Below are 13,357 nucleotides of genomic sequence, written 5' to 3'. Positions count from 1 at the left end.
AAAGGTCCCTTCCAGCCCAAACTGTTCTGTGGTTCGATGAAAGTGAAGCTTACCTCATTTTTGCATCACTTGTGCAATTCACATATCATAAAAATAATGCACATACCTGGTTGCGATATTATTAATATTTTATCCTAGAAGATGCAAGCCTAAAACTAATGTAATTCACAAAGGGGAGTATTTTTCAGTGCTAGCATTGATAGACAGGCTGGTCAGTAATTTGGCATAGCTGTCTTTCAGGAGGGACATCGTATGTAGTTGCAACAAGTTTAGCATGCATGATGGACCCACATAGGCAAGGTTTGCCCAGCCCTTGCACATATGGAACCTGCCTGTGTTAAACGCGTGCTACAGTTGCTGACTGCAAATTCACCTGACCACCAACAGAAATAAATTACAATAATGAACCTACATTTGTTCTAAATTTGTCTGTGACTTTGCAATGATCTGGCATGATTAATGCTTGTATGTGTTGAAACAGTACCATTAAAAGTTGCAGTCATTTCCACGTTATAATAAACTGTGCTGTGTTCATCGTATGTTGCATCCTATCATTCTTCTGTCCTTTGCGTTTTAGGATAGCAGTGTTTTCTGTGACCGTTTTGCATGATGATCGAATAGTGCTTGTGGCAGAGCAGCGCCCTGATGCATCAGAGGAGGATAGTTTTCAGTGGATGAGCAGGGTTCTACAGGTAGTCAGTCTGTCCTTTCTCTCTTTCCAGGGGAATAAGGCTGATGTATGAAATGAGAATTTTAGAGCATCTTTTTTTCCATAAGAAAAACCTAGCAGTGTAACTACAGACAGTTGTAATAAGCTGACTTCTGAATGTATTTCACGGTTTAACAGTTAACAGAATTTTGTAAAAAGTAAGACTTTATTTCAGAATGTTTTTTAACTTCATACTACTAGGATTCTTAAAGTCCTAAGGGTGATTGTTTTTGTTTGGTTTTAATTCTCTATATATCTGGCTGAGAAGTTAAGTCTGAAAATGTTTAAGGGTATACTTAGTGCCAAGTATCAAAACAGACCCTGAAATCTTTTTATGTCACTAACATCCTTATTCTAGATCTCTGACAGTAAGCATTACAAACTTTCCCTTGATTACTCTATTGTGTTTCTGGGGGTGGTCAGGAGGGAGGGGGATTCTGGTAGATTTGCATTTGAGGATTTCAGAATTAATTGATCAGTTCTGAGGAAGTAAAAAGTGAGAGCGCAATTATGGAAGAAGACTCTGGTGAAGGGACAACTGCAGGGAAGACTTAGAGAGAACGACTTAAGGGAAGATGCCTCTTAAGAGTAAGACAGTTATATAATAATGGTTTCTGTCTAATTTCAGTTTGTAATCTTTTTGGAGGGAATACCTGGTAATAGAAAGGCTGTATTTCATGGGAGGAAATATTTTTATTTATCTTTTTGGAAGTGTCATAGCTAAAATAGACACTTAAGTTTTAGCAGCAAGATATTTCCCTCCCTATTTTTGTGGTTTTATGTTCTACTGCGCTTTTGTGATTGTGCCATGTGTGCTAAATTTGCTGTGGTATAATTTTGGCTTTTTAAAATCTCCGCACTTTTTGCCCACTTTTAAGAGACTTTCCTAATCCCTGATGTGCAGGTGGCATCCCCTTGATAGAGTGCACAAGCAAAGTCCTGGGTCTGCTCCTGCTCCCATTGAAGTCATGGCACAACTTCTATGAGTTCAGTGAGTGCAGAATTGGACCCTTTATTTGCAAATTGTGGTGCAAGTAAAAATTTTAATGTTATTAAATGACTTGAATTCAAATTCTTACTCTAACTACGTCCCAGTTGATAACATGGAATGTGTTGGGTTTGTTTTTTGTTGTTTTTTGTTTTTGTTTTGCTTCCTGTCAAGGCAATTGATAGTATTCACCAAGTGGGCGTCTACTGTCTTGCCTTGGTGCCAGCCAATACTTTGCCAAAGGCTCCACTCGGAGGAATTCATATTTCAGAAACCAAGCAGCGCTTTTTAGAGGGTGCTCTGCACCCTTGTAACGTCTTGATGTGTCCACATACTTGTGTTACTAACCTGCCCAAGCCTCGACAGAAACAACCAGGTGAGTAAACCAGAGCGTGTTCCTTAGTTCTGCGTGTCTGTCTCTGAGGATATGCTTAGAGTGTGATCCAGAGGCAACGTGACAGCTCAGAGCTGTGCATGTTGGATGGGTTTAAGCTGCTTAACTTGGCAGAGCTAGTGGTGTTGAAAGAGCAGCCTAGAGCTCAGTGAGGGCATTATGGTCTGCCTTGAATCCCAGGTAATGCAAGGACGTACAGCGCATACCAATTTTATGCTTCTGTAGCTACGTTATAAATTGTTTCTGTACTCGCCATGTTGCAAAGGCCAGTCCTCAGGCATGCTGTAACTCATGTAATAAAACTGAAGTACAGACAGACCTCAATTTGCTGAATCAGCAATAGACCGATTTTTAATGTACCATACTCGTAATGGACTGATTTTTAGTGTACCATACTATCCTCTTCTTCTGTGCAATATGGTCCTTGGTTTTAGCTTTTCATGTGTTCAGATCTGTTACATATGGCATTTATAGTAACCTATAGGCGGAATTACAGATTATTACATGTTCCTTACATTATTTTTTCTCATTTTGCACTGTTTTTCAAAATGCAGATGTTGGTCCTGCTTCAATGATAGTAGGAAACCTTGTTGCTGGAAAGAGAATTGCACAAGCCTCAGGGAGAGATGTTACCCAGTTGGAGGATAATGACCAGGCAAGAAAGGTAACACTGGTATTATTAAATATTTGAATCGGCTTAATCAAAATGAGAGAAGACCAGTTATGGTATTCTGCTGAAACTAAGCATGGTACATTTTGAGTGAATCTGAGTGTCTCCTTTTTTTCTGTTTCAGTTCCTGTATTTAGCAGATGTTCTTCAGTGGCGAGCTCAGACAACTCCAGATCATCCCCTCTTCCTTCTGTTGAATTCCAAGGTGAGATGCACATTAGGTCATATTTGGTGATTGAGATCAGTAGAAAATTGTTTGGATTCTAAGAAAATTCCAGCTAGAAGTCTTTTCCTAAAACAGGTTATTTTGATGATTTGGGATGTCATTGTTTTGAAGCAGACAAAAATTGCTAGTTAGCAAGCAGTGTAATTTTTCCACACCTGTAATTTTATTCCACATCTTTTATTCCACATCTGGAATTTTAGTATGCATTCTGCCTAGCTTAAAACTTTGCAGTGATTGCATTTCCTGCTGGAACAGAACTTTTGTCACATTAATGGAAGCCACAATTCTGTCTTCATCCCTGAGCACAAGGGTAAGTAAAAGTCAGAGCTGGAGGATTTTTTAATTAGAAGATCTAGAGTCTAAGTAGAGAACTCTTGGGACAGCTTTGGAGTCACATTTCCAGGAGCACAGCACACCCTTCAGGAGGCACTGATGCTCAGCTAGAGACTGCCTCCAAAAAGGATGGCACCTACAGTCACTCAAACACGAACAAATAAATGCTTCAGTTTTGGAATACAGGCCTGAGGTGCTCACAGTCTCTGTATGCTTATTTTATTCAAGGGCTGTCTGAGCCCTTATGACAACGCAACAGTCACGTTTTGCAGTAAATACATCATTTTTGCTCATAGCCTCTCTGCTCTGCATGTGACTAGCAGTCGTTTTGGAGCATTCACATACCCTGTGCATCCAACACTTCTTTGTAAATGGGTGTGAAAAAACGTGCACGTTGCTCAGTATGTCAGCCTCCTTGGGTTTGAGGAGCACTACTGCTGTGCATATTTCGGAAAACTCCAGTATTTTAGTTTCTTCTACTGCTGTTCTGGAACTTTCTTATTCCCCTCCTTTCCAGGAGGCAAAGTTGGTCAATTTTTGTTTGAGCGTGTGCTCAGTAGCTTTCCTTCCAGTGACAATAACAGCCCAGTGACAAATTGGCTCTATCTTGCGCTGCGCTGTACCACAGACATGTGAGATAGGGAACATGTTTTCAGAAGGTCCAGCAGCAGTCCTTGGGAAGTGAAGGGTTTGCCTTGGGGTCTGTCATTCAGACAGGCAAAATGGGTTAGGACATGGTTCAAAGTTCTGACTTTTCTCATGAGACTCTGCCGTAGCAGAAGAAACTGCTTCAATTGGTTATTGTTAAAAGCTACGGAATTGGTTTATTCTTCTCTCTAGTAGAGGCTTTTGAGAGAAATTTTCTAGTATGAAGTAGCCCCTTTCTGGGTCACTTTGTTCAGGCAACTTTTACCCTTCACAAGGAGACTCTGGAAAAAGGAAACACAAAACTTCGGCACAAAGAAATGATCTGTTCGTGAGCACATGCCTTAAAAAGCTGTGACTTATAAGCTACAGTGCTAAACATGAGTGTGTTCACAGGTCTGCATGAGAAACCCTTGTATTTTACACACTTTCATGTCAATATTTTTCTCCCAAATCCTTGAGCTGCTACTGTTCCTATATCAACAATACACTGTATTTACTGTTCTTATTTTGCATGACTTTAGCTCCCAGGCTTTAGCAACACTTTCCTTAGTAAAACTGAGCAGAGTGCTGGTGTCATCCTGCATCAAACTAGGCCTTGGATCAGACAGCTGTGCACTTGGGCTGAGGATTACATGTGACAGCTTGTCTTGGACTTGAAACTCAATCCTTGTATAGCGAACATCTGCTGTGATAATCCTTATCTGTATAGCCAGAGGCTTGATTCAGTCTCGGACTGTTTCCTTCTGAGGTGGTTGTCCCACCAGTTTTTCTCGAATCAGATTGTAGTCTTGGACAAACGGATACATCCCAACCTCACAAGCTGAAGGCTAAGGCATCACTTCCTAGGCTGGGTAGCAAAAGTATGTTTTCTGTCTTCACATCAAAAACTGGGCTAAGCCCTTTGGAATCCCCATGACTTTGCAACTGCCTGAGCAATCCAAAGGTACAGCTGCTTCCATATGAAGACTTTCCAGATGCATAGTTGTGGGAAATACACTTTCTACAAGATGAACAGTAGATATACTGAAGCGGAAGTGACAGCACATACCAACCACAGCTCAGGTTGCCTGTCTGACCCTTTAAAAGAATATCTATACCAAAGACATCAGCAGTGTTCCCTGTGCACTTTTAAGAATGCTGATTGCAAAGCATCAGCTGTGCATGGTAGGGTAAAGCTGATGCTGTGCTTCACTTGCTACTAAAACAGTTGTGTTGCTGCTACTGCTGTGTTTTCTCCCTTGAACAGTGGAATTTCAGATATTTGTAAGGTATTCTTTTTGTGGTACCAAATACATATAGAAGCTGCTTCACTGTCTGATGTTCAAAATAATAAGTGTAAAATTCTCTACCATTCTAAAAGTTCATGGTACCAGTAGCATAGTTTCCAAAACACTAGGACAGAGTCCTTAAGAGTGTTTGCTATATTGTTAAAATAAGGACAATGAAATATTGCCATCTGCAGCGTATACTTACATTCAGTTTCAAACTGTTCTCCACAAAGTTTTCTGATGTGCTTTTGTTTTGTGCAGGGCACTGTAGCTAGCACTGCATCGTGCATACAGTTGCACAAGAGAGCAGAGAGAGTGGCAGTCGCACTGATGGAGAAAGGACGACTGAATGTTGGTGACCATGTGGCCCTGGTTTATCCTCCAGGTACGGCAATACAGACAGCAAAAGTCAAAGTCAGACATCACAAGAAAATAAACAACTCTTTACAAGATAGAACATTCAAACATCTATTTAATATATGGGTATATGGCAGTGACTTTGTATTTCAAAGAAGAAACTTCCTTTTTGTCATTTTATTATTAAGCTGCTTCTCCATGTGGCAAACTACATGTACCAAACGTTTTATCTAGCCACTTCAGATGTCTGGGCAGTTATGCTAGAGTAGTTTGATTTAAACCACATGAAAGATTCTTGGTTTATTCCACTCAGAGAATGGAATAAAACTGCGTATGTATCCATTGAAAGCTGGATGAGGGATGTCAGTGATGAACACCCTTTCTTCCCTGAAAGGTTGTCTCTAGAAGTGAAATGTGGACCCCAGACTTGCATTACTAGTCTGTATTTACAAGTGTACCTCAGGAAAAAAGTTTTACCTCGTAAAAGTAGGGTGACTGCATATCTTAGAGTGATAATTGTGAAAAACAAATGTATGCTTTTTAAAAGAATCTGAGTCATCATCTCCATAACCTACAATACCTGGTTTTGTTATTTTTGTTATTGTATGCTACCTGTCCATGCAAATATATTCCTACAAATTTAAAGTTTATAGGGTTCGAATAATTTTTGCTAACTCTAAAATGCAAAATATTCTAACCTTATAGAATTGGGCATGGCCAAGAACAGCCTGTTGGTTTGGTTTGAAGAGAGCTTTGTGACAAATCTTTACATTTTAATAAAATAAATCAGTGTGTATTTTGATTTTGATGAAAGAGTTTGGCCTTTTGATCTAATAAAAATGGCTTTGATTTCACAAATATCCTTTACAGGAGTAGACTTGATAGCAACTTTCTATGGCTGCTTATATGCTGGCTGTATACCTATCACCGTTCGCCCACCTCATCCACAGAATCTTGCTACCACTCTGCCCACTGTCAAAATGATTGTAGAGGTATGTATAAGACACTCCTCTCCTAATGCTTTTGGTGGGTGTAGGATGGTTGACACAGCCTGATAAATTGCTTTGACACAGTCAATGTAAAATAAGCCAGGGAAAAAAAATAATCAGTATGCTGTGGCTAAGTCAATAAATACTTTTTCAGAAACTCATTTAAAATGTTCTTTCTACTGTGTAATTTATTTTGCTTTGTTTCCAATGTTGTTCTTCACCTATCCAGTTTACTGGTTATCGGGATGGATATGAAATCACTTGAGCATTCATTCGCTAGTTTTACAAACATTTTTAATACTGTGCCTTTTACAGGTCAGTAAGTCCGCATGTATACTGACCACACAAGCGATAATGAAACTGCTGAAGTCCAAGGAAGCTGCAACAGCTGTAGATATTAAAACATGGCCCACTATTTTGGATACAGGTACAGAATGTTTGCCCACTAGCCAAAATGTAAATACTTTGAAGAATATTTATTTTATTATACCATAACTGCCTAATTGAATGGATGTATCTTGTATTGCATCAAAATGGCTGTCCAGAAACTACAGAAAGCACCTGGTGTTAATGCTGTAAAGGTACATTTTTGTCCTCTGCTCTTTCTCCAAAATAATAATATGGTGCTCTTCTCTTTTTATGTATTTTAAATAGATGATATGCCTAAAAAGAAGCTGGCTAGTATTTTCAGACCTACATCTCCAGATATGTTGGCATACTTGGACTTCAGTGTGTCTACTACTGGTATATTAGCAGGAGTAAAGGTAGAGTAACAAAAGAGAGAATATTGTAGTTTCCTTATATATAGGCACGTTCCACATTCGTTTGCACTGTCAGAGAAGAAATACAAAACTGTAAGTGGACCATCTTAGTGTTCAGGAAGCTTATTTTTAAATTTGCATGATATCAAAATCTCTTGATACACTTTTTGGAAGCATTCAGTCTTTACTGGCTCTGTGAGGAATCACTGAGGGGACTAAATGGAGAGCGCTTGTCATAAAGTTCATGAATGTTTTGCGATTTATCATAGAGAAGGCAGACGTCATTTGGCATCATTCCATGTAATTTGCCACTAGCATGAAAAGTACCTGTGAAATTTTGGGCTTGTATCCCTTTCCTGTTTTAAAGGTGCTTAATAAAAAACAAAACCACTATGTGTTGCCATGTCATCTACAATAAACATTTCTATGAGTTATTACATGTGAAAACCGTATTTTTAAAAAAAAAAAGTCCCTGAAAGCACCTGTTTTCCTCTTACAGATGTCACATGCAGCTACAAGTGCCTTATGTCGCTCTATAAAGCTACAGTGTGAACTGTACCCTTCACGTCAGATTGCCATCTGCCTTGACCCTTATTGTGGCTTGGGATTTGCACTATGGTGCTTGTGCAGGTATGTCGCGTGAGTCGTAGGCTTCCTCATGTTCCCAGCCTTCTCCAGAATTCAAGGGAACAGTAGTGGATGAAACTGTCAGAGAAGCCCAAATTAATCTTTTTATACATATTTCATAAAATATCTTCTGTGGTAACAAAACTCATTAAGTTGGTTAGTTACTTGAGTACCTTGGGGTTTGTAAATGGGATTAATTAGATACCAAATTCAAGAAAAAGAGGACTTTGTCTATTTCACATAGGTTGAATAAATCCTTTCGAAGTCCTTTGAGATCAAACCATATCTTTTTACAAGACCTTTAAGGTGTTGACTGAAAGATTGGTACGTGCTAAGAAATACTGCTAAAAGAAGCAATTAAATGTTTCTTAAAATGAATGAGACCTGAATTGATTCAATCGGGTAACTACTATACAGCAGTATATTTTGCAAAGCTGCAAAACTTGCCTTTTTTTTGCCTTTTAAAACATTCCATATGCTTTAGCTAATCCAAAGATTTATTAATATTTTAGATGTTTCATTAAAAAAAACCCACAGAAACTGAGTATGAAAGGTTATTTTGTAAACAGATAAAGTTAATTTTACTGTAGTTAAATTCACTTCCCTCTCCAATTTCCCCAACTGGAAAGGAAGTGTACTGAAGGAAAGCAAAAAATTTAACTTTGATAACTTCTGATGATTTATATCATCAGTAAAGTGAGGCAGGGTAGAGGGAGAAGAGACCTCAGTGATGGAAGAATTAAAATCTAAATGGATTTCAAAAAAATATTTTTAGTGAAAGGAACTACATATGTCATGCTTTCTATACAAGACTTAATATAAGGTAGTTTTGTTTCATCTGAATTATACCTTTGTTTTACTGTGAAAGACAGTTTTATTACAAAATAATTTTTTTTTTCTATTTTAGAATGTTTAAAAAGAAAACAAAAACGCCTCATCGTATTGCCCACTACAAAAACACGTCAACTCTAGTCAGGAGAAATGGCACGCATGTCAAACTACCTGTTAAAAGCAATTAGAGATGCTATTATTTTTTTCAAGATGCATTGGTTTATCTCAGCCTGGTTTTACAGAGGAGTGTGTTACTGATTTTGTTGATAGTAACTGATCTAAAAAACATTTGGCAGTTTAAGACTGTATGGTCATGGCACTTACTGTCTTCAAACTAGGATATAATATTTTTTAAAAAATAATTAAAAGCTGATGTAACTCTCAGTTTGACTTTCTGTCCACTCATGCTAACTGGCATCCAGGTTAAATATTTCATCTAAACACTATTTAAAAACAGAGACTAGAAAGCAAAGGCTAGAAAATTGCACTGAAGACCTGAAGGGTGCAATATGTTAAAGACTTACTTCATTCAAAGCAAAAGGTGCATTTTCCCTAGAATGACTCACAAAAATAAGCTCAATTACGAACTGTAATCTGTAACTGGAATGATGTTTCAAATGTTAATGTTTTAGTGTCAGAAGTTCTGTCTGTTCAAGACATTGAGTATTTGCCTGCAGTTCAATACAATTTACTGCAAGACAAATATACTCACCTTAAAGTTGTGACTTAACTCAAGCCCGTAGTTCACTACTAACAAAAAGATACTTGCTCCCTGTGGAGAAGGTAAGCTGAAGTTCAGATAGATACCAAGCTCTCTGTTTTCCTGTTTGTGCTTCATTTTGACTTTATGTAACTTTTGGCACTTTTATGCTGGCTTGAAGTTTTCATGTTTCTTTTTCTTCCTCTCTCTAGTGTATATTCAGGTCATCAGTCTATTCTGGTCCCTCCTCTGGAACTGGAGAGCAATGTGTCTCTGTGGTTGTCTGCTGTAAGTCAGTATAAAGTGCGTGTCACGTTCTGCTCCTACTCTGTGATGGAGATGTGCACCAAAGGGCTTGGAACACAGACTGATATACTCCGGGTCAGTGGACTTAATTTTTCAACATACTGACATATAAATACATGTATCTTTCTAAAAACATTCCATTTTGGCTTGTAGAAGATGGGCCATAAGTGTTTCTTTGAAAGCCTTTCATTATGACTCGCTTTTTGGGAAATGTCGAGATTGCTGGAAGTTTCAGCTCTCCTCTTTCTGGTGGGGAAAAAGAGAGAGTCTTATGTTTTCAACTTCTTTGTGCCACTTCTGTGCTGCTGGGTATTTCTGAGATTTTGGGGCAAAATACTTAGCAAGCCTATCAAATTTTTCTTGCCTGAGATGAAAAAAACAAGCAAACAAAAGAACCCCACACCAAAATAAAAACAACGCCAAAACCCCACCAATCCCCCAAGCCAAAAACCTCTCCCCCCTCAAAAAAAAAAAAAAAAAGCACCCCTCAAAACCTGGCAAATCTCACCTGCTTTCAGATCTTTTGACACCAAAAGTATCAAGTTCTAAAATGGATGTAATCTTCTTAGCAGCAATTACACACTAATACATCTATTTAGTTTTGAGGCGAATCTCTTTAACTGAAACTTAATGTCTTTGAAGAGGTGCCTCTGTCTCAAGGGTAGCAGAGTTCCCACGGCTGTAGTAACCAGGCTGCTCAGGACTTCCACTGAGAGCGTCTGGCAGCTTGTTGTGCACAAGCGGCTACGCTGTGCTTATTCTCAGTATAGACAAAAATCTCTGTCCCTCTGTTCTGGACCTCACTGAAGGGAATCCTGGTCCACAGCCAATTGCTACAGACTCACATTCACGCTGATGAGAGCTAAGAATGTCTTGAACACTCTACTCTGCCTGTATCTGAACCGCGCAGCACTCGGAGCGAGCAGCTCTCTTGTGAGCCCAGCCCTGACACAGTGACATTTTGCGGTTTTTCCAGCTCAAAATGATGAGTGGCTGTGTTACAGCTGCACGATGCGAGTGGTTTGCATCTTGTGCATCAAACCCTACCACAAAGCTTCTTGGCACAATTTTAGAGGGCTGTCCTGGGTGGATGAAGCCAACCTGAGTGTAGTCCGTGTCTATACTGTTTAACCAGCTGATGTCAGTTAGTCTAGTGTTTTTAAAGTCTGTCTGTTCTGCAAATTAAAATGGCCTATTTCTAAATTGTTGACTTTAAACGTAAAATGTTGTTTTCTTCATCCAACCTCTCAGATGAAAGGAGTTAACCTGTCCTGTGTGCGAACATGCATGGTGGTTGCAGAGGAAAGACCAAGGATTACATTAACACACTCTTTTTCTAAGTTATTCAAAGACCTGGGCCTCTCTGCTCGTGCAGTGAGCACTACATTTGGGTGCAGGGTCAATGTAGCGATTTGCTTACAGGTGAGATTAAACTGCTTATTCCTTATACTTATGGACAGAATCTCTGGGAACTTTATAGGAATTCATGTTCAGCTGTATGTAATTTTTTTCTAATGAACTAGAGCTCCATTGCTTGCTTCCTTCATCACCAAGTTAAATAAGCCTTGCAGATGGGGATTATGATAATTTCACTTTTCTGTACTAACTGACCAATTGATTTGCCTTTCTAATACAGAGGATCAGTATTAAAAAAAAATTGTTTCCTTCCTACTATGCAGGAGCAGTAGTAAATTAGATTATATATATTATTATATTAAATATTTGAAGCAGTCCTACTTCAGCTTTTGTATGATTCAGATTTTGCCTGTTTGAAAATCAGTTTATGTATATGTGGAATTACATGGAAGGCAGACTTCCTCAAGTAAGACCCAGGAAGATTGACAAGGTTGGCAGTATTTTTTACTTTTAAAGATCTCAAATTAGTATTATCAACATGCAAATATGCTTGTCTCACCTCATGTGAGAGTTGGATCTTTTTTTTTTTCTTTTTTTCAGTTAAAGGTATAAAATTGGAAGCTTTGTGAAGGGGAGAGTATGCCCATAAAGTACATGGCCCTACTTCACAGACTGGAGATAATGACATGCGGCGGTCCAGACCTGCCTTTGGCAGTTTAATATTCAGTTGACAATAATATTGTATGTGTAATTTAATCAGATTAAATCTAACTTTTCTTAATGAGATGTTTCTTCTCTAGTTAGGAGAGGGGAAAAAAACATGTATTCCACAACTTACCTGAAAATCAGGTACTAAGTCTGACCTAGAAACTGGCAAAGCACCCTGGGTTTTGGATGATACTTGGGTTAATAGACAAACGGCTCAAGTGTCACACGTGGCAGTATGTAGCTTCTCATGTGGGGAATTTTATAAATGGCACGTGCATTAAGTATGTCTGTAATTGTAAATTTTATTTCCAATTTTATGGGTAGGAATTACACTTAATAAGAAATATGATTCTATGAAGATTGCTACTGTGCTTTTGAAAAACTTTTTTCTTTTTTTCTTTCTGGTGAGCACTAGATGAAGGAAAGCCTTTTTTCCTCTCAGAGTACATTTTAGTGTTCTAGATATCCTACGAGAGATGTTTTGGGCCATGAGCTTCTTAAATATGTTGCCATTCATAATTGTTTCTTTAGTTTCTGTAGTTTCTTTCACTCATGTTAAAGGAGAAAAGGTTTTTAACAACCTCTAGATAAATGGTTATAAAGAAATGTGGCCAGAGCAATTTTATGAATAAGTAGATTGAAAAATAGGAAGGATATGGATGAAATTAAGATGACTGTACAGAAAGATGTTAAATTCATTGAATAAAACATTTCATACGCCAAGTATGAAAGAACAGCTTTCTGAATTGCCCAAGTAAGAATTTTAAAAGGCAGCTTTGGATATTTGCTCTTCAGACTGTACAAAGGAGGAGGGGGGCAAGTTTTTCTATGCAATGTTAAATGGCAATGTGAAAAGTACTCTAAGAAAACTGTGAAGAGTGTAGGGCTGCTGGGCAGTTAAGCTTCCTCTTCATTTTATACCTTTTTCATGTCTGTTCTCCATTCTTGAGCCATTTCTTAGTGGTTTTTTCAACCCTTTCCCCCATTCTTCCAAAGTGATATCTGTATTTGACTTTTTAAAAATCATTGAATTTAAATAAGCATATATTAGTAGCCAAACTGAATGGGTATTTGATACAAGTTAGCATGCAAATAAATACATAAGGTCTTCAAACCTTAGGGATTTACTGAGAAGGTGTTTCTGAAGCTGCGAGCAGCCTTTAGATACTTAGAGATGGAGGAAGGATTTATGATAAGAAAACAGGCATTACGTATGATCTGCCTTAAACCTCTTCTTTATTAACTGGGACTTGCATGTTTCCCAGTGAACCACTTAAAAGTGCCAAGCTCTTAAATAATCTGAAATGGAAATTTTCTTTTCACTCTAAAACAGTATGAGTTTTGTTTCCTGTCTTACTGTGTGTATCTTATGTTTCCAGTGCCTCTTTGTTTGTATTTTCTTTTTTCCCCTTTCTCTCTGTTTCACACACTTTGATGGCCTCTGTTACTTCTGTTTGTGGTCCCACTGTCAGCCAAACAGGCTGGG

General features: G+C 38.3%; 1 protein-coding gene across 1 annotated transcript in view; it reads left to right on the top strand.

Moving 5' to 3' along the window:
- Positions 1-577: 577 nt before the first annotated feature.
- Positions 578-13,357, top strand: part of LOC104628013 (disco-interacting protein 2 homolog A) — a gene marked incomplete at its 5' end in the record, with an annotated part of 21,597 nt that continues 8,817 nt past the window's right edge. The window contains 11 exons of the mRNA XM_010296439.1: positions 578-692; positions 1,872-2,073; positions 2,646-2,755; positions 2,886-2,966; positions 5,498-5,621; positions 6,464-6,585; positions 6,898-7,009; positions 7,237-7,346; positions 7,843-7,973; positions 9,714-9,882; positions 11,059-11,229. Coding sequence (XP_010294741.1) covers positions 578-692; positions 1,872-2,073; positions 2,646-2,755; positions 2,886-2,966; positions 5,498-5,621; positions 6,464-6,585; positions 6,898-7,009; positions 7,237-7,346; positions 7,843-7,973; positions 9,714-9,882; positions 11,059-11,229 — 1,447 coding nt within the window. The remainder of the gene's footprint in view (positions 693-1,871; positions 2,074-2,645; positions 2,756-2,885; positions 2,967-5,497; positions 5,622-6,463; positions 6,586-6,897; positions 7,010-7,236; positions 7,347-7,842; positions 7,974-9,713; positions 9,883-11,058; positions 11,230-13,357) is intronic.

The sequence above is a fragment of the Phaethon lepturus genome, unplaced genomic scaffold (genome assembly GCF_000687285.1).
Source record: "Phaethon lepturus isolate BGI_N335 unplaced genomic scaffold, ASM68728v1 scaffold33701, whole genome shotgun sequence".
Taxonomy (NCBI): Eukaryota; Metazoa; Chordata; class Aves; order Phaethontiformes; family Phaethontidae; genus Phaethon; species Phaethon lepturus.
Note: the sequence above shows the minus strand (reverse complement) of the source record. Positions and strands in the feature narration are given on the sequence as shown.